Raw genomic sequence first — 24,036 nt, forward strand, 5'->3', positions numbered from 1 at the left:
TTAACATGCCAAAGATAGTTCACTCTGAAGACTGTGTTAAAGATGAATATAGCATTACCATGGGTAAGCAGTACATATCACAGTGTTTCGTATTTATCCAAAGATTATCAAGTTTTATAGTCCTAATTCTGGTTTCTTTTCAAATGTTACTTGTAGCAATAATTTGTGAAAATGGTAACCGTTTTGATTTTGGTAGTGTATTTTATAGAATTTTATGAATCTGTTCCTCAGAAGAGAGTTACAGTCAGGGTGGGTGATGAAATGATCCTTACGGGTGACACTGCAGTTGTGACCCGCTGTGTTGGCTACTCAGAGCAGCTGTTTAAAGCCGATCCTCTGGCTAGAACATTGGACATCTCTGGGATCACAGTTCTTGAGGCTGACCCTCCAATTAGTTGTGAACTACCCAGTCTCATTGAGGTTGCAGGGTGAACTTCTCCAGGCTGGTGGTAAGTCCTCCTGGCATTGCAAGCAATCATTGATTCCAGTTGGGAGACAGGTGTCATCCCAACTGACTAGAAAACAAGACAATTGTCGTCCCTATCTGGAAAGGGAAGGGTGGATTATGGCAATGACAGGAGGATAACGGTGCTGTCAGTGCCTTGTAAGGTTCTTGCTAGGGTCATTCTCAATAGGATCTTTGATCACTTGCTCACTTACCAACGACCAGTTCAGTCTAGTTTTACGCCCAAGAAGTCTACCATCAACTGCATCCTGGCATTGAGGATTCTCATTGAGCACAAACACAAATATTGGCAGAATTTCTTTGCAGCCTTTGCTGATTTGTGTAAAGCGTTCAACACAGTTGATCAAGCTACCCTGTGAAACATCCCGAGACTTTGTGGAATCTCTGCAAAGTTGCTGAATATCATGCCTGGCCTGTACACTGGTACTGTGAGTGCTGTGCAGCGTAGAGGCAGAACCTCTGCATTTTTTCCAGTGTATTCTGTGGTTCGTCAAGGGTGTGTTTTTACTTCTACTGTGTTTAGTACTTGCATGGACTGGGTGTTGAGCAGAGTCGTGGGATCCAGTGGCTGTGGGGTACTTGTTGGTGAAGAGAGATTCACTGATCTTGACTTTGCCAACAATGCTATGATCTTTTTGGTGTCAATGGTAGCTGTGATCGGGGTTCTCAGAAGACTGAGCGAGGAGTCTTGAGTGTCTGGCCTTGCTGTAAAATACCAAGATAAAAACCAAGATCCAGGCCTTTAATGACCTCTTGGGCACAGCCATCAGCAGTGTGTTTGTCTGTGGAGGGAAGGTTGACCACGTCGAGAAGTTTACTTACCTTTACAGTGACATTCATGTCTCTGGTGACTGTTCCTATGGTGACTGTTCCTATGAAGGCAGTAGACTGATTGGGAGAGCATGGAGGATCATGAAGTGGCTGGAAAAGGGTGTGTGGTGGTCCTGATATCTCAGCAAAAGGATAAAGGTTCAAGTCTTTAGAGTCCTGGTGCTCTCTGTTTTGCCATATGGTTGTGAGATATGGATGCTATCCAGTATCTTAGAGATGAAGACTGGGCTCCTTCGGTGTCTTCATCGAATCCTTGGGTAGCGCTAGTTTGACTTTGTGTCCAACGAGCAGTTGCTCATGGATTTCTGAATGAGGCATATCACCTGCATTGTGAGTGAGCATCAGTTACAGCACTACAGCCATGTGGCATGATTCCCCAAGGGTGATCTGGCTAGCAGGTTCATCATTGCTGAGGACCTGAGCAGCTGGAACAGGCCAAGGGGATGCCCACATGACACCTGGCTGCAGCAGACAGAGGGTCGGACTGAACTGCTTTTCAATCATAAGGTTTGCTAACCGGGATCCCAAGGTGTTTTACACTGTGGTGTGTGCAAGAATCAAAAAAGTAACATACCCACACTATAGTACTACAGTAATCCCTCCTCCATCGCGGGGGTTGCGTTCCAGAGCCACCCGCGAAATAGGAAAATCCGCGAAGTAGAAACCATATGTTTATATGGTTATTTTTAGAATGTCATGCTTGGGTCACAGATTTGCGCAGAAACACAGGAGGTTGTAGAGAGACAGGAACGTTATTCAAACACTGCAAACAAACATTTGTCTCTTTTTCAAAAGTTTAAACTGTGCTCCATGACAAGACAGAGATGACAGTTCTGTCTCACAATTAAAAGAATGCAAATATATCTTCCTTTTCAAAGGAGTGCAAAGCAAGCAGTCAAAAAAAAAATCAATAGGGCTTTTTGGCTTTTAAGTATGCGAAGCACCGCCGGTACAAAGCTGTTGAAGGCGGCAGCTCACACCCCCTCTGTCAGGAGCAGAGAGAGAGAGAGAGAGAGAGAGATAGAGAGAGAGATAAAAAAGCAATACGTGCCCTTTGAGCTTTTAAGTATGCGAAGCTCCGTGCAGCATGGCCTTCAGGAAGCAGCTGCACACAGCCCCCCTGCTCACACCCCCCTACGTCAGCGCAAGAGAGAGAGAGAGAGAGAGAAAGTAAGCTGGATAGCTTCTCAGCCATCTACCAATAGCGTCCCTTGTATGAAATCAACTGGGCAAACCAACTGAGGAAGCATGTACCAGAAATTAAAAGACCTATTGTCCGCAGAAACCCGCGAAGCAGCGAAAAATCCGCGACATATATTTAAATATGCTTACATATAAAATCCGCGATGGAGTGAAGCCGCGAAAGGCGAAGCGCGATATAGCGAGGGATCACTGTATACACTTGTCTTATATACATTCATTCATGTCTAAACATACTTATTTCATTTTGAAGTTGCACTAGTGCATAGCAGAAAACAACACTGTTACTACAATAGTGGTGCTCTGGATTTATATCAGCAGTGTGTGTAGATTTATGTGTTTTATGAGTTTGAGCTTTCTTGTTAATCCATGTGAATATTCTGTTGCAGGAGAATGGTTTACCAGCATTGCTGACAAGGGATGATCAGCTCTTCATTTTTGAAGCGGCTGGAGTGCTGATAGTTAACAGTGAGTACCCTGCTGAAAGGAAACAGGCTCTGATGAGAAATTTATTGGCACCACTCATGGATAACTTCAAAATTCTGCTGAATAAATTGTTGGGAGAGCAAGATGAAGAAAGACAGGCCACTTTGGCAGACTGCTTGAACCATGCTGTGGGCTTTGCCAGGTTTGTGTACTGAATCTCAGTATTTTTAAGTATTATTTAATTCTTTATTTTACCTAGTCTAAACTATCAAGTCTTAAGAATGTCATTGTCAGTTTGTAGATTTATGTCCTCATGACTAAAGAATATTCATTATTTTCATAGGTTGGATTAACATAGGATGCAGTGAAGTTGGACGACAGGGTTAACAGTGACACTAGTGAGAAATATGGTGTTTAAGAGTAGTGGGACAGTGTAGTCCATCAAACTGTACAGGCAGTTTTTTCATGCCCATTTACATTGAAAACCACTGTTTCATAGGAGGGCAGATCAGTGACATGATACTTTAAAATTACTAGTAAAACAGTTTGTCTTCAGAGTCAAATTTATATACATTTAACAAAACTTTTCTTCACATAACTGCATTAATAAATATGTATGTTGAATCTTCCTCTTTATTTTGGCTTTTGCAGTCGAACTAGTAAGGCATTCAGCAACAAGCAGACAGTGAGACAGTGTGGATGCTCAGAGGTTTATCTCGACTGTCTTCGGACTTTCCTTCCAGCATTAAGCTGTCACCTACAGAAAGAGGTCCTAAGAAGTGGCATTCGCACTTTCCTGCACCGAATGATTATATGCCTAGAAGAGGAAGTGCTGCCTTTTATTCCGACAGCATCTGAGCACATGCTCAAAGACTGTGAAGCCAAGGATCTACAAGAATTCATTCCTCTAATTAACCAAATTACTGCCAAATTTAAGGTAAGTGAAAAATTTGCCACTTTGCAAATCTTACACAACATCTTCATAGGGTTTATGTTTGTATAATGACTAGGCCATGACTTTTTTCTTTCAACTCTTTTGATGGTTGTTCCATAACCCAGCTGTTTCAGCTCACACAAGGAAGACCTGTTGTTTTCATGAACAGTCCTCATGGGACACAGCAGATTTAGTGATACCTTTAGTAATGGCAAGCCATTCAGGTCTTCATGCAACAGAGCAAACCTGTGATATGACACTGTCATCATTGTATCGGAGTGTTGGTATTTTTTTTTTCTACGTGGATAATGACGCCCAAATCAAGCAGCATTTTTGACTCTGTTCTCCATAGGACATTTAAAAAGATGAAGATTATGCAAGATTGTTTTTGCAAACTTCCAAAAGTGTTCTTATTAATGTGCAGTGGTTTTCACTGTTACTCTGACATGAATACTATTTTCACCCAATGTCTTTCTAATTATTGCATAATGCTTTCTTCATTTAAACAATATATGTTTCACTGCACTTTGACAGAGCCATAAAAGTGGCTTTGTTATCTGTTTCCCTCATATTTTGTCCCTTGAAAAGAAGATCAGCAGCTTTCTTCTGAGGTGGCTGTATGGATCAAGGAACATCTTGCAGCTACCATTTAGCAGCCTCACAGAATAATTCATGGTAGCACGCGCCAGAGAAGCCCTACAGTACAGGGACTCCAAAGATAGTAAGGTGTCAGCAACTGGCATTGAGGTGAGGACAGGCTGGAAATGGAGGGCGGAGAAGGCTGTGGAGGTGGCAGAGTCACGCCTGAGACGGAAGGCTCTGGTGGGCACCGTGGCAACAGGTAGAGCAGGTCTAGGTGACTTCCCAAAGACCCAGGTTGGCAAGGCCCAGGGCAAGGAGAGAATCCATCTACTCCAGGAAGAGGTCCGAGCAGGGGTGGAGGAAGAGAGAGTAAGCGGGGCAGTAGGACTCCGGCAACAGGGTGCGTGGACAAGGTGGGAGAGTACTCTCCAGCGAAGGATCACCTGGTCAGATATCATGCAGGGAGATTTCTTTCGTGTCCAGTTCCTGGTGCAGGTGGACTACGATGCCCTGCCAAGCCCAGCAAACCTCCACGTCTTGGGAAAGAGTGAGACACCATCCTGCCCACTTTGTTTAGGAAGAGGCTCTCTAGAACATCTACTCAGCAGCTGCCCTAAGGCACTGGCAGACGGCCGCTACCGTTGGCGCCATGACAAGGTGCTCAAGGCAGTTGCTGAAAGCTTGGCTGAGGCCATCAAGACAAGCAAACTCCTCCACGGCCCAAAGAAGGCAGTTACCTTCATTAAAGCGGGAGAGCAATCCCAGGCAAAGGCAGTAATAACAGGCCTCTTCCACACAGCCTCTGACTGACTTGGGAAACCAGCTAAAGTTCCTGCAGCAAATTATAACACCACCACTCCGGCCAGACATGATCATTACATCAGAGGCCTCAAAACAGCTGATCATTCTGGAACTGACAGTGCCCTGGGAAGAGCGTATCAAGGAAGTTAGCGAGAGGAAATGCGCCAAGTACCAGGAACTGGTGGAGGAGTGCAGGGTCAGAGGCTGGAGGGTACTCTATGAGCCCATAGAAATTGGCTGCAGAGGATTTGCAGGGCGCTCACTCTGCAGAGTCCTCACACGGTTTGGCATAACAGGAGCGGCCAAGAAGAGGGCCATTAAATCCGCAAATGAAGCCGCAGAGAAAGCCTCAAGGTGGCTTTGGATGAAGAGGGCTGATCCGTGGATCGCTACTGGGATACAAGCTGGGGATTGATCAACCCCGGCTGGGTCGCCTGAGCGAGGGTGTATGATGTTGTGAGACCCAAAACGCCCGATGACCTCAGGATACATCACTGATGATGTGTCCTAGTGCATCCAGGTGATGTTTCTTATATAGTCAGGGACTCATTTTGTTTGTGTCATGTCAATCTTTATAGTCTGTGCTGATACCTTATTTCTGATGCTAATGTACAAATTTAGTCAGATTTAGATTTTGAAAACCATCAGGCCTGATTGTTACTTGACACATTTAACTAGATAACAATAATTATTCCTTTAATAAGGTTTTGAGTTCACTACATTTGAAGATCACTAATTCTATTACCTTGTATTCCAGACTAATAAAGGAAGGAAGCACCTTTTGAATGGGTAGTTTCCTCCTCCTCCACATGCTCACTGTATACCACTAATAACTGCTAAACAGATGTTCTTGTAAAATATGCAGTAGTAAAAAAAACAGTAAAAATTAACACAGAGGCAATTCATTTTTATGGTGCTATACAAATAGAAAATACAGTACAAAGTTTACAGCTCTACTTTAGATATGTTATTTATGCTTGATCTTTCACTAACAGATAGACAAATGGATGAAGTAACAATAGTTAGTAGATTTAAAGCAAGTGGGGTATATAAACTATACTTTTTCTTATATACAGTAATCCCTCGCTATATCGCGCTTCGCCCTTCGCGGCTTCACTCCATCGCGGATTTTATATGTAAGCATATTTAAATATATATCGCGGATTTTTCGCTGCTTCGCGGGTTTCTGAGGACAATGGGTCTTTTAATTTCTGGTACATGCTTCCTTAGTTGGTTTGCCCAGTTGATTTCATACAAGGGACGCTATTGGCAGATGGCTGAGTAGCTACCCAGCTTACTTTTCTTTCTCTCTCTCTTGCTCTGACTATCTGTGATCCTGACGTAGGGGGTGTGAGCAGGGGGGCTGTTCGCACACCTAGACGATACGGACGCTCGTCTAAAAATGTTGAAAGATTATCTTCACGTTGCTACCTTCTGTGTGCAGCTTTTAAGTATGCTGCACGGTGCTTCGCATACTTAAAAGCTCAAAGGGCACGTATTGATTTTTTTATCTGTCTCTCTCTGCTCCTGACGGAGGGGGTGTGAGCTGCCGCCTTCAACAGCTTTGTGCCGCGGTGCTTCGCATACTTAAAAGCAAACAGCCCTATTGATTTATTTGCTCCTTTGAAGAGGAAGATATGTTTGCATTCTTTTAATTGTGAGACTGAACTGTCATCTCTGTCTTGTCATGGAGCACAGTTTAAACTTTTGAAAAAGAGACAAATGTTTGTTTGCAATGTTTGAATAACGTTCCTGTCTCTCTACAACCTCCTGTGTTTCTGCGCAAATCTGTGACCCAAGCATGACAATATAAAAATAACCATATAAACATATGGTTTCTACTTCGCGGATTTTCTTATTTCGCGGGTGGCTCTGGAACGCAACCCCCGCGATGGAGGAGGGATTACTGTATATATATATATATATATAATATAGGGTTATAGTGTGCACAGTGCATAACATAATTGTTTGTGTATGTGTGTATATAGGTTAAATCCAATTATAGTGAGAACCGAAGTGACCAAATTTCCAGAATAACAAAAGCTTTTTGTGGGCCTGGACAGACGTTCATAGAACATCATGTTAAACAAATCTTGATTTAACAAAATGTAAATCTCATTATAACAAATGATTTTTCGAACAAAAAATGGCCACCGAAGATAATAATGCAATGCAAAAATACTTAATGCCGTTCCTACACTTTTTGTGCGGAGTCTCGTGAACCCTGCTAAAGGGTGTTTCAAAGAAAGAGTCAGTCTGTTGCGAAATTTCTGGTCTCAGGCAGGTTTGGCAAGTGTGTAGGTGTGACCTCCTACACATAGCCAAATTCTAAGTCAGTGCTCCACCGAGCGTATGCGTGGGTAGTTATATTGTGTGCGGATGCTGTTCAAGCTTCATAGCGCTTCTCAAAATTTTCTTCGAGATGAATGAAAAAAAAAGTTAGAAACGGCGTCAGTTTACGCTGAAAGAAAAATTAGCAATCCTGGAAAAAGTCGATTATGGAATGAAGAAAAATAAAGTGGCGAAAGCATTTTGGAATGACGCCTTCATCTTCATTTAACTCCTCATTTTCATTCTCTATTCATACCTGTATTTCTATTTTTAAAAATTACATCTAAATTGTAATTTTTAATTTTGTTTTCATATATGTATTTCTATTAAAAAAAATCTAACATCTCGTTTTCATTCTGTATTTGCGCCTGTATTTCTATAAAAATACATCTAACGTCTCATTTTCATTCTGTTTTCATATGTGTATTTCTATTACAGAAAATATTACGTCTAAGGTCTCGTTTTCATTCTGTGTTAGTACCTGTATTTCTATTTAAAAAAATACATCTCTCTTTTTCATTCTGTGTTCATACCTTCATATACATTTCCATTTCAAGACTATGATTCACAATTTGCAGAAAACTTATGCATCTTCCATCAAAACATGAATGTGATTTAATAGGTACAATTATATATGTAATATATATGTATGTATTTCAGTACATGTGGCAGCATTTGTTTAGCTATACTCAAATCATATTTTTTTTTCTCCACATTTAAGGTGAGGTACTGTGTTGCATCAGTTTTTCCATTTTCACAAAGAATGTAGACCATTTATTCTCTTGTTTGCATTCATCATCGGGTCTGCCATGTCTGTGAAAAGTGAATGAGAAGCTTTCCACTGCTGCACACTTCACTCGCACTGATTCACTCCATCCACTGTCTGCCTCTTTGCATGTTCTTCCAACTACCACCAAATTCGTACTTGTTGTGTACTTCATATTCCAAAGTGTGTGAAAACATTTCAATGCCATTTCAAGTGAGTTTATATAGTCTTGGTTTACCTTACTGAAATTACTGGAGCGCTGACAATTTTCAGATTTTTTTGTTCTTCATTGTGTATAGTAAAACAATGTGAGGGATTATAAGTGTGACTTTTTTTGTTGATTATTTCATAGTTGTGGGTCGAAGACAGGCAGCAATGCACATCTGGGAAACAGTGTTCACTATTGTTGATAATGGTGTTAAGAGGGGATTTGTCAAGGTAAGCTAAAAATGGTAGTGAGCCAGAGGAGAGATACAAGGAACAAAAAAAAAATACACAAGGAACAAAAAAAAAATATCAAAAATCACATTTTTCTAAATAGAATTCCAGAGTTCTAACAACACTGCCATTTGAGATGCAATAATTTAGGAAGAATCAAAGGACAGGAATATCACATGGACAGCAATGAAATAATTAAAGATTTAACAACACAACGACACTTGATGTAGGCCCTGACGCTCTAGTGTTAAATTATTTTATCTCTCATTGAGAACCAATGTATAGACAGCCATCTCACTTGCAGACAGCTCAGGCTGCACGAGCTAAATATCTTGGATGGGTTAAGCTAATGACATAATGCAATCAATCACTTGTAAAGTTTTTTAATACTCTGTGATATGAGACTTGTGAATGAACATAGTTGATTCAGCATTTCTCTGACTTTTCTCTGTAACTGAGCTGGCTCTAGAAAGTGACAATGAAGCCTAATATGTAACATAGTCTTATCTCAGGGAGGCATGTTGCCATAGTTAGAACTGCTGCTTCACAACTGAAATTACATTTTTCACTACAGTGATTGGTTCATCATAGTTGGATGACACTTTTCCTAGTCCTGAAAGACCATTGCACCATTATAATTTACTCAAACCTAGTTCCCTTTCTCCTTCGCTGTTCAATGCATTTTATAGAGTTCAGGTAAAACCCTGAACATTTTGCATTTTTGTTAAACTCAAGGCAAAATTAATTTTGTTGGTGTTGCTTATCACTTTTTATCATACATTTTCTCAGATGCATCAAAGAACACATACATTTAATGCCCTTTTTAATTGGTCCTTGTGTCTTGAGCATGGGAAAGGCGCTATATAAAAAAAATTATTATTATTAAGGTCTCACACAAGTGAGACATTGTGTCAGTGAATCAAGAGAGTCGGGGTCGTTAGGTGCTATTGATAAATACAGTTGTGTATCATCAGCATAGCTGTGGTTGCTCACGTTATGCCCCGATATAATCTGATCTAATGGAAGCATGTAAATCGAAAAGAGCAGCAGATCCAGGATAGAGCCTTGTGGAACACTATATAGAATAGCATGTGTCTTTGAAGTATAATTACCACAACTAACAAAGAATTTTCTACCTGCCAGGTAGGATTAAAAACAAATTTAAGACACTGCGAGAGAGGCCCACCCATTGACTAAGGCGATTTCTAAGAATATTGTGATCATCCATCCATTATCCAACCCGCTACATCCTAACTACAGAGTCACGGGGGTCTGCTGGAGCCAAACCCAGCCAACACAGGGCGCAAGGCAGGAAACAAACACCAGGCAGGGCGCCAGCCCACCGCAGGGCGCACACACACCCTCCCACACAAGGGACAATTTAGAATCACCAATACACCTAATCTGCATGTCTTTGGACTATGGGAGGAAACCGGAGTACCCGGAGGAAACCCATGCAGACACGGGGAGAACATGCAAACTCCACGCAGGGAGGACCCGGGAAGCGAACCCAGGTCTCCTTACTGCGAAGCAGCAGAGCTACCCACTGCACCTATGTTCCGCCCAATATTGTGATCAATGGTATCAAATGCGGCACTCAGATCTAAGAGGATCTGAGGACCACAGCATAGAGAGAAGTGTGTACATTGTAACAGGTACACATGTCATAAATGTAGAAAGGACGATCCTTGTGTGTGTGTGATCTGTTAACATTTGAATTTGGTGATTGCATATAGTGCGGAAGTGACCTCTCTCTACTAATCAGGACATGCAGAGGAAAGGAGTACAAAAGAAACACCACAATACACCAAAATGTGGAGACTGCATGGCCAAGATAAAAAAAAAATGTGGTCACTGATTACAAGTGCAAGAAGGCATGCAAATGAATACGAATAATATGAATAATGTTGCATCAGTGCCACAGTGTTTTCCCAAATGTACTATACAGGTCATAAAATGAGTTATTACAAATATCAGATAGATAGATACTTTATCAATCCCAAGGGGAAATTCACATACTCCAGCAGCACCTTACTGATACAAAAAACAATATTAAATTAAAGATTGATAATAACACAGGTAAAAACAGACAATAACTTTAAAAAAAATGTTAATGTTTACCCCCCCCCGGGTGGAATTGAAGAGTCGCATAGTTTGGGGGAGGAATGATCTTCTCAGTCTGTCAGTGGAGCAGGACAGTGACAGCAGTCTGTCGCTGAAGCTGCTCTTCTGTCTGGAGATGACACTGTTTAGTGGATGCAGTGGATTCTCCATAATTGATAGGAGCCTGCTGAGCGCCCTTCGCTCTGCCACAGATGCTAAACTGTCCAGCTCCATGCCAACAATAGAGCCTGCCTTCCTCACCAGTTTGTCCAGGCGTGAGGCGTCTTTCTTCTTAATGCTGCCTCCCCAGCACACCACCGCATAGAAGAGGGCGCTCGCCACAACCATCTGATAGAACATCTGCAGCATCTTATTGCAGATGTTGAAGGACGCCAGTACCTATATATATATACAGTACCTATGTCTCTGTTTTTTTGTCAGTGCAGCTTTGACATCATGGACCATAAGGTGCATATTAATTCAGCGTGAACAGGAACACTCAATAAAACTGAATAAAAAAAAAAATAAATAAAGTGACGGTGAGATACGAAGAAGGCAGATTCACCAGCATTTGTGTGTCAGCTTTTATCCCTCCAGATCAGAGAATTTCCAGTTCCATTGCCTCAAAACACCACTCACATCTACAGTTATTCCCAGTTTCAGATAAAAAGTAACCACATCAGATCTGCGGTAGGGGGTAGGTGTTGTATCATGATCATGACTGAGAGAATAAAAGTGAAAAAAAAAAAATGCTAACTTTTATAAGTGCTATAAATTTACACTGGCTGTTACAGACGCAAATCAAATGTATGTTTTTATTGTATAATATTAACAATAAGACGGTAAATTTGCGGGGGAGCTGGTTTCGAACTCACGACCTCTGAATTATAAGCCGGCAGTTCTAACCGCTGCACCACGGAAGCTGCCATATTGTACTTGCACCTTTTGTGAAAGTGTTTATTTGATATTTGGCCATCAGCCTTCATACATTATAAGTTCATGTCTACATTTTGTCATTTATTACTAAAACGTGAAAAACGTTTCTGTTTTAACAATGTTTACATACAATTATTTCCCCTTCCAATTCTGGGTAGCTCACTCCCAGATAATCAATCAAGGCAGGAACTGGGAGAACTTCTTGCCCGTTCTGAGGCGGTGGGGAATGGTATAGCAGGCTGCTTGGGCTTATGGACACATTTAGAAGAACAAAAGAAGTTGACAGAGAGGTGCGAAGGGATTTAAGGTGGGCCAGATTTATGAGTTTTTTCGTAGGCTCTGGTAATTCTAGTGTTAAGTGATGCACGTTATTGATGTAAGGGCAAAATGCTACCTTTGTAATGGGTTTCAGGCAATCTTTGTTAAGAAGTGTTTTTTGTCTGCTAAATACAGTATAGTACTATTGGTGTTATAACTTAAATGTTTTTAATTAGCCTAATCTCTTTTCAGTGTGTATTTCCCCCAGTCTGATTATATTATCATTTATCCATATGCTTCCCGTGTGACGTCTTCCCAGTATGCTCTTAATTTGATGCTGCTTGGACAATGAGTAATAAGGTGGAAAAACAGATTAAAAATAATTTCAAAATTATAGAATATTAAAAACAAATTTAAAATAAAATATTATGAACATTACATTGAATGTTAACCTAAAGCAAGCTATAAAATAACAACTTAGCTTTGATTTTGTATTTGCCGTTTTTACTCTGTTTATATACATATATACACAGTACATAGCTAAGACTGAGGTTTTGACATTAGAGAGTGTGTGTGTTGCATATTTTATAAGAGCCCAATTTTTCTTCCGAGTATAATCATTTTGAGATTTAATTGTATTGTTATCGATTAACTGAAATCTTAACAGTATTGTCCCTCACTGTGTTTTGTTAAATTTTGTTACATTCTTTTCTTTTTGTTATATTTGTCCATCTTTTTCCTATTCTTTTTGGGGAGTTAATGGTGTTGTAGCGAAGTAAACTAATTCAGAATATTTATTCTTATCTTTATCATTTGTATTTACTTGCAACTGATTTGGGGTCTTCATGCTACTCCTCATAAATAGCCTGCATGAATTGCACACAGCAGAGAGCACTCGTTTCAGTGGAACTCACCTGTACATATCTACCACCCGATTCCTCCGTAAATCTTAGAAATACATTTAATTGGGTAACTTGTCATAATAGTCACATAACCAGAAAAGAATGGAAAACAGGGGAAAAAAGGAAGTGTTTGAGAAAAATTGAAACAAACTACAGTGGAGTGCAACCTCCATTACCGACTGTTGTAATAGGAAAATTTAGTGTCTCTGAAACAATGTGGATGAAATTCAAGCATATACATACTTTCAGACTGATTGCAGAGATGTGTGTGTTATCGCATTTACGGAAACCTAGCTGAATGGAAATGATTCAAATGACCATTTCAGGATCATTGAATTTTTGCACCAGTTTGTTTGAACAAAGACTTGGCCATCACTTGTACTGTAGCTAAGTCACATGGCAAAGGTGCTGGCTTTTATTTAAATAAACAACAGTGTAAAAACAGTGATGGTAAAGTGTGAGCAAAGGATATAGAACGTCTGTCTGTTTCACTGTGCCCAGTTTATTTTCCCAGAAAGCTTTTCCTCAGATTTTCTTTACTGTTGTCTGTATTCATTTCGGTGGTAATAGTGTCAGGGTGAATAAGTGAATTGATGTCCAAATTGTATTTTGGGCAGTTTTAACCAGCGTTCAGTAAATAAAACACTGCATCATTTTTACAAATATGTGACTTGCCCATCTTGTCACAACAGAGTGCTTGATCAGTGCTTTGGGAACATTAAAGGAGTCTCGATTAAAACCGCCCACTGAGTTTATCAGATGCTAATTGTGTCCAACTTACTGGTACAAGAATATCTCCTGGAGGTAGTAGCAAAGGAGAGAAGTATAACAAAACTGAGGGCCATTATGGACAATGCTGCACTTCCTCTCTCTGACACACTAACACTGAGTACTTTCCGCCAACAAATCATTTAGCAGACGTTTGTCACGAAACACTACTGGCATTTCCGTATCCCAAAAGCAATATGCCTACATAATGCCTCACAGTGACTGTCACAGCCAATTTAAATAATTTTATTTCTTTTTGCGTTCTTTTAAGTCATTGTGGTGTGTGTTCAAACTATACTGTGTGTGTATTGGTACTGTATTTATTTGCTTAAAGAGCTCCTGTCAAGAGCCAAATTTCCCCTGGGGACAAATAAAGTTCTGACTATTTGTCTATGTAATCTTATCTATCTTATTCCAATCTTTAAACAAAAAAGCCAAAAATTAAACAGATAAAAGTCTGGGGCGAGGATTCTGTTGAGAGCCTGAGTGGCTGTTTTGAATGCAATATAACTGGTCTGTATTTTAAAAATCCTGTGCTAACACTGATGAACTGACAGGCACTGTAAACAGTTATACAGAATTCTGCAAGATTGCCATAATTCCCATCAAAGTATACCCTAACAACAAGCCCTGGAGGAATTTAAAAGGATTGATAACTGGAAAAATGGGATACTTCAACATTGACTAAAGAGAACGAATTATAGGAGGAAATAAAACATGAAATCAAACTGGCAAAGCTGAAGTATAAGGACAGAAATAAAAATTAACTATGAAATGGTCACTGAAGCTCATTATGGAATGACATTAAGATGATGGCTGGCATTCACACTAAACGCAGTAAGGGGGTTGAATTGGCAGAAGTTAAAACAGAATATCATTTGGCTCCAAAATTCAATTAACTCTGTTCAAGATTTGAGACACAGGATTTTGCTTCAGCAAAAGAACAAACTCGTAACTGAAGCCAAGAATCAGCCCTCCTTTTAACCTGCATGATGTTAGAAAGGTCCTTAAACAAACTACCTGGACCTGAGCTTTTTTTGGTTTGAAGTAAGTGGGAGACTGCTTCACTCTATTTTTGAGATGTCTTTGGATTTACATTAAGTGCCCAGCCTATGGAAACGGAAAAGCAAAAACTACACACTCCAAAGCATCAAGTGACTTCAGACCAGTGGCCTTAACGTCTCATATCATGACATTCTTTGGAAAGTTAATTAAAGACAACAACTTAAAAAAAAACAAGCTTTTCTGGACCCTTAGTAATAAAGAGCAACAGATTTAAGATTTCCCAGAGCTATAAGTATTTTGAATTCTGTTACTTTTTTGTTGGAATTTTGCTAAATTCTGAGTTATTATTTTATGTACTGTTAAAGGTAATAAATCATCTTTGTACCAATCTTGAGTACTAGTTGTCCACTGTTGTGTCTTGGCTTATTTTCTTCAATCTGTGTAACAATGACCTAGTTTTTGTACTTTATTGCTGTAGACCAGCGGTTCTCAAACTTCTTTAGAATTTCTTGCGTGGCGTCCCTTTAAAAATTGTCCGATGGCTCGTGGACCCTTTTATTGAAAAGTAAAAAATCAGTATTATTTTAAGAAAGTTGGGGGCGCCAAATACTTTGCACAAGGGTGCAACATAACCACTGCACAGCACTGCATAGGTACAAGGCTGCTGTGAATAAAACATTTTTTGACAAAGTTATTTATGCAGAAAATATTACGTACATCTTAGTTATTAAATTTAAGTTAAAATTTTAATGGGATGGATGCATATGCTTTGCGGGCAATTTCACCACTTAAAAATACAAAAAATGTAAAATATGTTGTTTGTTGATTATCTGTACCCACCTTTAGCGCTCTTATTTGCTTCTAAAATATACGAAAACTGTTCGCGAGTGTTTTGATTCTACGAAACGATTGATAATTTTTGATTATGATAAAAATAATAAGGGCTGGTTTGTGCCGAGCGATAACGGTGGGAAAACAATGCAGTGGCAGCAAATAAAGAAACAGCGGATTAGTGGTCAGGTCTAGGTGGTGGGGGTAACGACGGAGCTCAGTCACTTACTTCCCCTCGGATGGTAAAGGTTAATAATTATAAAAATATAAATAGTATAAATATGCAATCACCAAAACCACTTCCCGGTTCCCCTAGGGGACCGTGGACCCCAGTTTGAGAACTGCTGCTGTAGACAAATTTCCATCTGGAACAGTAAAGTCCATCTAACCTAACCTAAATTAATATGTGGTAATGCAAAAGGTATTTTCAAGTGCTAGTATAAATATTTGTTGCCAGTTGTTAAAATTTACTCTTTGCAGTGTTTTTAGGACCTTTCTTTAAACCTAATCTTTAGTTATAATTTCTAACACTAGGTGTAATATGTTTAAGTTCTGTATAATCACACTGGCATAATGTTGTTCAAATTCTTTTTATTAATTTTTTTAGAGTTCATATATTGGGAATATTTAATTAGTCAAATGTGTGTATTAAACTTATTACTACATTACTAATTCAGTTAAATTGTTATCTCTCCTTTCTCTGTAGACACAGGTCTCACCCTTCCTTCAGCAGATTTTCATGCCACTTGTTCAGGCAATATTTGAGATGTTATCACGTCCAGCAGAAGAGAATGACCAAACTGCAGCAATGGACAAACAAATGTTACGTCGAAGCTACTTTGCTTTCTTACAAACGGTTGCTGGCAGTGGAATGAATGAAGTCATAGGAAATCAAGGTGAGGAGCAATGTAATTATTTAATTGAACATTAGCATTATTAATGAAAATAATGCTGTAGCAATGTTTAGAAAGAAGCTAGTAAAATTACTTGTGTTGGCATGAAGCATACCCTAGCAGCTTCATGAATAGACAGAAGTAAAGACTTCCTGTAACACCACTCACTTCTTTCCTGGAATCACCAGTTTAGTGTTCATAGTTACTCTAAATTACCTTGCATTGAAGCATGGAGGACACCAGAAAAATCTGAATGAACATGAAGAGAATGTGCACACAGTTGAAACTGAATGAAGCAGTGTGAATAAAATATTGACATTGATATTCCCTGACTCCAGGTATCCCTGGTATTGGAGATTTTGGTATTGCATTGTATGAATGATATAGATAGATAGATACTTTATTAATCCCAATGGGAAATTCACATTCTTCAGCAGCAGCATACTGATATAGACTTATTTGATCCTGCAAGACAGTGCAAAATGTATTTTAAATGCAGGATATCATTATTTAAGTTGCTATTTTCCTTTTATGAGGTGCAATACATTAGTAACTTTGCACATTTTTAATTCTCCTTACCCATTTTTATGGAAACCATTGTTTGATATTAAATAATCTATGTGGTCGCAGTATTCAGGGATGACTTAAATAATCTGTGCTTTCTTTTTTCAGGAGTTGAAAATATTGAACGAATTGTGTTTACCATCATCCAAGGGGCTGTTGATTTTCCAGATCCAATTGCTCAGAAGACGTGTTTCATTATTCTTTCCAAACTAGTTGAGCTTTGGGGTAAGCATTTTATTTGCTTTCAACTGTCCTGCTCTATATTTTTCCATTTAAAACCACCATATTAATGCATAATAAAGCACATTTCTGCTTAATTGACCTTACACATCCTACTACAGCATCATTTAGCCATATGATTACTTAGTCTGTTATCTTAAACCTTTTTCTTACAGGAGGAAAAGACGGTTTGGTTGGCTTTGCAGATTTCACCTACAAACACATTGTTCCAGCCTGCTTCATGGCACCTCTAAAGCCTACATTCGATCTGTCAGATGCTCAGACAGTATTGGTAGGTTTAAATTTTGAAAATATAGTTTTGGCCATTTTGTAATGTAGATATATAACACGTACAATTAAATGTCTATTTAAACGCATTCCATGTTAACATTAGTACCTTACAAAATTGGCAACAGCCGTTTTTGATGTAGTTTTTAAACATTGAAAAATACATAACGTTTTCAGCAAGAAAGGGTTGGAAAAGCCCGTGTAAACCAGCATTTCACAGTGAAGTATGTTAAATACAAGATATGCACAAAAGGGAATTGCATATTAAAATAAACCTAATTTTTTCCCCAATTAGGCTCTTTCAGAATGTGCAGTAACACTGAAAACAATTCATCTAAAAAGGGTAAGTTTTATGTCACATTTCAGTGCGAAGAGCAACTGTTTAATGTGAGCAATATCTGCTGTACCAACCTTGATTGACATTCATTATTGTAGTGGGGCGGTATGAGAGACAGAAAAGATGCACATAATTAGCCTTCCACATTCTCATATTAAAAACAAAATGGAGAATTTGCTACGTGTAAAAAAAAAAAAAAAGTTGCAGTCGCATATGGAGTTTATGTAGGGTTCTTTCTGCACACCGCCTTTTTTTGGATGTTATTGGGATGGTAACTATTGAAAATATGACTGAAAAATTATTCAAAACTCACATGAATGTTACACTCTATGCCTTTCCTGCATTTTATATATTATATTTTTGCTAATATTACTAATGGGTTATGCATGCTTATGCTTCCATTGTTAGGGAGCACTTGGTATTACAAAATGTTTGTAAGCATAAATTGTGTAGGATAGTTTTAAATTGCATTATATGCAGGTAATACTTGTTTCAGGTTACCTTTTGATGGTAGTTATGAAACTAGGATATGCAATAATGGTAGATAGATAGTTGGTCAAATGAGTCACTACCCCGGAGCCCAACAAAGCCGTATACTGTAATTTTCCTTTTCATTTAATTTGCCTATAGAGTATTGCTTTAGAGCCTTTGAGCAGAATCCAGGTGTATTTATGTAAATAGTTTGGCCAGTGTCTTCTGAATAGCAGAGCAGTGAATACTGGTCTTAGTATATGCATACAGTGGCATGCAAAAGTTTGGGCACCCTTGCTTAAAATGTCTGTTACTGTGCTCACTTAAGTGAGCAGGAGATGAACTGATCACCAAAAGGCATAAAGTTAAAGATGACACATTTGTTTTGTACGATTGTACAGTGAAAAAAAGAAAGGAGCATCATGCAAAAAGTTTGGACACCCCAAAGATATCTGAGGTCTTAGATAACTTTCATCGATATCTCAGACCTTCATTAGCTCATTAGGGTTATGGCTTGTTCACAAGCATAGTTAGGAAACCCCAGGTGATGTAAATTGCAAAGCTGTATAAATTCTGCTGCTCAAACTGTGTACCAACAATCAGCTGCCATGGACACCTCTTAGCAGCTACCTAGCACTCTGAAATATAATTCATATTCACAAAGCAGGAAAAGTCTACAAGAAGATAGCTAAGTGTGTTCAGGTAGCTGTTTCCTCAGTTCATAATGTTATTAAGAAATGGCAGTTAACAGGAACAGTGGACGTCAAGTTGAGGTTGGAAAGACCAAGAAAACTTTCTGAAAGAACTGCTCGTTGGATTACTGGAAAGGCAAATTAACAGACCTTCAGGAAGATTTAGCAAAGTATGGAGTGGTGGTGCACTGTCCTACTGTGCAGTGACACCTGAACAAATATGACCTTCATGGTACAATCAGCAGATGAAAATCTTTCACGCATCCTAGGCACAAAATTCAGCACCCGAAGTTTGCAAATGGACATCTAAACAAGCCTGATGGATTTTGGAAACAAGTCCTGTGGACTGATGAAGTCAAAATGGAACTTTTTGGCCACATTGTGCAAAGGTATGTTTGGAGAAAAAAAGGGTACAGAATTCCAGGAAGAGAACACCTCTCCAACTATTAAGTATAACAGTGAATTGATCTTGCTTTGGGCTTGTGTTGCAGCCAGTGGCACAGGGAACTTGTCATTGGTAGATGGAAAAATAGATTCAAATAAATACCAGAAAATTCTGGATGAAACCATCGCATCAACTGCAAAAAAGTTGACATTAAAAAGAGGATAATAATCCGAAACATACCTCAAAATCTACAGTGGAATACTTTAAGAGCTGCAAGCTGCTGGTTTTGCCATGGCCTTCACTGGCCCCCAATTTAAACTTTACTGGAAATTTGTGGATAGATCTCAAAAGAGCAGTGCATGCAAGACAGCCCAAGAATCTTGCAGAATTAGAAGCCTTTTGCAAAGATGAATGGGTGAAAATACCTCAAATAAGGATTGAAAGACTCTTAGCTGGCTACAAAAGGTGTTTACAGGTTGTGATACTTGCCAAAGGAGGTGCTACTAAATTCTGATCGTGTCGCGTGCTCAAACTTCTGCTTCAGGCCCTTTTCATTTGTTTGCTATTTTGTACCTGCAAATGATGGAAATAAAATCTTGCTCAATATATTAAAGAAATGTGTCATCTTTATGCCTTTTGGTGATCAGTTCACAATAACAGACATGTTAAGTAAGGCTGGCCAGACTTTTGCATGCCACTATACGGAGTCCTTAAATGATGTTCTTTGTCGTTCTTTGTTATTTTTAGCATGACCTTTCTGTTATCAGCTGTCAGTTCACTCCTTTTTCAACCATTTACTTAATCAGCCTGTCTTCTGCCAGCAGCTTGCACGATTTATGAACAAAAAAAATGGTCTATCATACCTTTGCCTAAGTTTAGTCTGCCATTGACCTCTCCTTTTTCTGACACAGCACACTAGGCTCGGCTCTCCACCCAGATTTACCTGTTCAGCCTGTCTTATGTAGTCAGTGATACCTAGAAAGGCGCTGCTTCGCTTTCTAACATCAAAGTGGGGCATTCATTGTGCATACTTGCCTTTAAAACACTTAGAAAAACACAAACTTCTAAAAGACAGTAGTGTTAATCCGACAATTCAAGCAGCAGAAAAAAAGGTGGCAGCAGATTTTGTTATGCGATATGAAAACTTTCAGGAGATACTAGTTAAAGAAAAACACCTATGGTGAACGTCATACGTTTGGCTGTCATATTTTCTTTATAACATCACGCTTGTTGAATGTTTTAATTGTTCCCTACAGCTCTTTAAATGGCTTCTATCTTTGTGGTTTTTAATCATTGATTTTATTGTCCCCTTTTATAAGGATTGATTTCTTCTGCTTTCCCCAGCATTGTTTCCACTTTAGCTGTCATGTCATAATGTAGCTATTTGGATCATTTCCTATCATACCCAAAATGTATACATTTTTTGTCAGTGAGTACTGAAAAATTTGCTTTTTTTTTTCCTTTGTCACAAGCATACATTCACAGACATCTGAAATATGAGCACAATTAATGATGAATAAACCTCAATATGCTTTTTATTTAGGGACCAGAATGTATTCAGTACCTTCAGCAAGAATACCTGCCATCTTTGCAAGTAGCTCCTGAGATCATTCAGGTAAAGTCAGGGTTTCTTTTCTCTTGGTGCTTTTATTGTAAGCAGCACATAATAGGAACTAAAGCAGTACAGAATGAGTATCAGCAATGACGTGGCCAGCTTTTGAACTTTCAAACATCTGCGTAAAGATGTAGAACACAAGCAGCAGTGGTAAACGTCTGCCTTCTATGCTTTTGTGCCCAGTGTTACTTACAAGAAAAGCGCTCAGCTGGATGTCAGTCTTCCAAACACAGCAATAAACCGATTGCTAAAGCGCATGGCCACATCAGTCAAGCAGAACGCTAGCATTACACAATCTCTAAAACTTGGTTTAAAGAGACGTATTAAATCTATAGAAACTCATTTTGTAACTAATAAAACATGTAGTGATCTTTATGTATCAGTATGGAATTACAAGTAACAGAAAAGAAATAGAATTTTATGCTGTGTTTTTGTTTTCTATTCTAGGAATTTTGCCAAGCACTTCAACAACCTGATTCAAAAGTTTTTAAAAATTACTTAAAGGTAAGGAATTATTTTTTGAGTGCTTTTTGTACTGTAGTTAAGTTTGGTTGACACAAAATGCGTAGTTCAAACAAAACATTCTCAAACCCACTTGATCCAGTTCAAGGTTGTGGAGAGCCACAGTGCATCCTGGGAGGCCGAGGCACAAGGCAGAAAACAGCCCTGGACAGGATGCCAGTTCATCACAGGGCCCAGTCATGCACTCCTTACACTCATACTGGGCCATTTTCAAGTCATTACTCTTTAAAGACTTGGGTGGAACATTCACACAGACATGGGGAGGACATGCAGATGTCACATGGGAAACAATTAGGTACAGCATTCTATCCCAGAATACTGCATTTGTGAAATCTAAACCGCATTACTAGCAAGTATGTAGTGGATGAGGGCATAGAATGCAAAGTATAGCAGGTTGATTGTAACAGTATAAGCGTAAGTTTCAAATCACAGCTCTTCAATATTTTCATTCTCAATTTCACTTACTCGGCTTACTGTGTCATAAGCTCCAAAGACTGTCAGTCATATTAGAATAAATTCAAAAAGAAATTAAGTTATTAAATCCAATGTCTACATAATATACAAATGAGCAAGAGGTTGGTGTTTCAGTTGAAGTATTTTCATTGAGAGAGAGTGGTGACCCTGCAGTGGGCTAACACCCCCCACCCAGGGCTGGTTCTTGCCTTGAGATTGGCTCTGCCTCCTCGTGGGTTAAGTTAAATCGTCTTTTCTTTTTTTGGTAAAGGCTCCTTTGTAGTGTGGTGTTGAAATTGTCACAGTTGTACTGTTTAAGTAGGTTTACTTGTTTTTGTTTTCTGTTTTATTCAGTAGCGTTCATCACATTTTCATAAATATGACTAATACCTGCATATTGCACATTTTAACATGGATTAATATTTGACTTTTCCAACTCTCAGATTACTGCTTTCACGTTATTTATTTGCAGTTCTTTGGTTTTCAATGAAGTTAAAAAGTAAAGGTTCAGTTCTTTAAAAAGACAAAAGATTAAAAAATCCCTCTCAAAATGTACAATATTCCCCAACTCTTCAAGTACATTTTAAAAATTTGGAAAAAAAAAAAATCTGTTAGTTAAACTAAAGGGGGCATATAAATGCCTGGTTGTGGTAGTTTGTGGGTCTGGCATTCACTGTTCTCATGGGATGGCTACAATGTCACAATTTATGACTTTTTGTCATGGAGTATGTCAGATTTACTGATCACAGTTGCTGATCTTGTCACTGCAGCATTTTAAATTATATGACCTAAAATTGCAGCTCATGTCACTTTCACTGATGGAGTGCCAGTCTTCCAGTGCATTCATGTGTGCCCCTTTTTCTGACTGCAGCATGTTGCTAGACAGAGCAGCGCATTACAGTCTCTGCCCTTCTTTTTCCATTCTGTTATGATATGTAAAATGTGAGACATCAGATAGATGAGCATCTCTTCTGCTTGAGAGGTTTAAAACATTAATATTTCTTACTCCTTGTCCGCTGTATTCTATGCATTACACTTCTGGATGAACATTCATTGGTTCATTTGGTTGACGGCTCTCCTGAATATTCAGCCCAGCCATTTGACTAAGACGAAAATCAAATCTGTTTGATTTTATCATAGCCAGTCAAAGAGTAGTTGGTCTCAGTCACATGAAATGATCGACTGCCATTGACTGGCTAAGATTATGAAGAAGACCTGCTAACTGCAGAAAGTCAACAGCACACATGATATACAGGACCACTATTAGAGTTAACATAAACAAATTGTACAAGTATATACATTTTCTAAAAGTTGTATTGAAAATCAAGAAGTCAGTTTATATGGAAATAGTTTCAGTTCAGCATCCCAGCAAAACAGTTTGAGTCAAAGAGAAACTACAAAATTGCAGAAAGCTTGTGATGTGTCACCAAACTGAACAAAGAAACTTGAAAGTTCACTCTTGACGCAAAAGTAAAGAAAATGGTGGTTTGTTGAGGTGATCATTATCAAGTAAAATTAACTTGAACCTCTTTGTTTTGCTTTGTTTCAAGGATGCACTTAGAAATAATGTAAGAGCATTAAATAAAATGTAGTCTGGTAGGCCGAGTACAGTGATGTCATGGCTTGCATGCTCAGTTGAGATCAGTGTATCGATGAGGAGTAGAGCCATTGGTTTTCCACTATGCAGAAAGACAGTTGTATAATTCCACCATCATCATTTCAGAACTACCAGTCATGAGGATTTAATGCACATATTTCTTTTAGCTTGAAATTCATCAGACTTGTTATCAATTATAATAGGCTTATTGTTATTGAGATGGAACAGATACAAAGCCATGTCTTACAGAGTCTCCCTTTAAGTCACACTAATCTAATCACTTTTGGGCGCTTCACTGTACTTTAAGTGTAATGAGCAAAAAATATTTCTAGGCTGCAGTTTAATTGAATTTCTTTGATAGTGAATGGTGTATTGCTTGTCTTCATTTACTCCAATGGTACAATATTTATATCTAGAAACAT

At 38.8% G+C, this 24,036-nt stretch overlaps 1 protein-coding gene across 1 annotated transcript in view; it reads left to right on the top strand.

The window, feature by feature from the left end:
* xpot (exportin, tRNA (nuclear export receptor for tRNAs)) overlaps window positions 1-24,036 on the top strand; it is an 89,546-nt gene that overhangs the window by 59,468 nt on the left and 6,042 nt on the right. The window contains exons 17-24 of the mRNA XM_028805073.2: window positions 2,887-3,125; window positions 3,575-3,860; window positions 16,285-16,474; window positions 17,144-17,260; window positions 17,431-17,546; window positions 17,838-17,885; window positions 20,971-21,042; window positions 21,490-21,546. Coding sequence (XP_028660906.1) covers window positions 2,887-3,125; window positions 3,575-3,860; window positions 16,285-16,474; window positions 17,144-17,260; window positions 17,431-17,546; window positions 17,838-17,885; window positions 20,971-21,042; window positions 21,490-21,546 — 1,125 coding nt within the window. The remainder of the gene's footprint in view (window positions 1-2,886; window positions 3,126-3,574; window positions 3,861-16,284; window positions 16,475-17,143; window positions 17,261-17,430; window positions 17,547-17,837; window positions 17,886-20,970; window positions 21,043-21,489; window positions 21,547-24,036) is intronic.

This window comes from Erpetoichthys calabaricus, chromosome 1 (genome assembly GCF_900747795.2).
Source record: "Erpetoichthys calabaricus chromosome 1, fErpCal1.3, whole genome shotgun sequence".
In the NCBI taxonomy this organism is placed as follows: domain Eukaryota; kingdom Metazoa; phylum Chordata; class Cladistia; order Polypteriformes; family Polypteridae; genus Erpetoichthys; species Erpetoichthys calabaricus.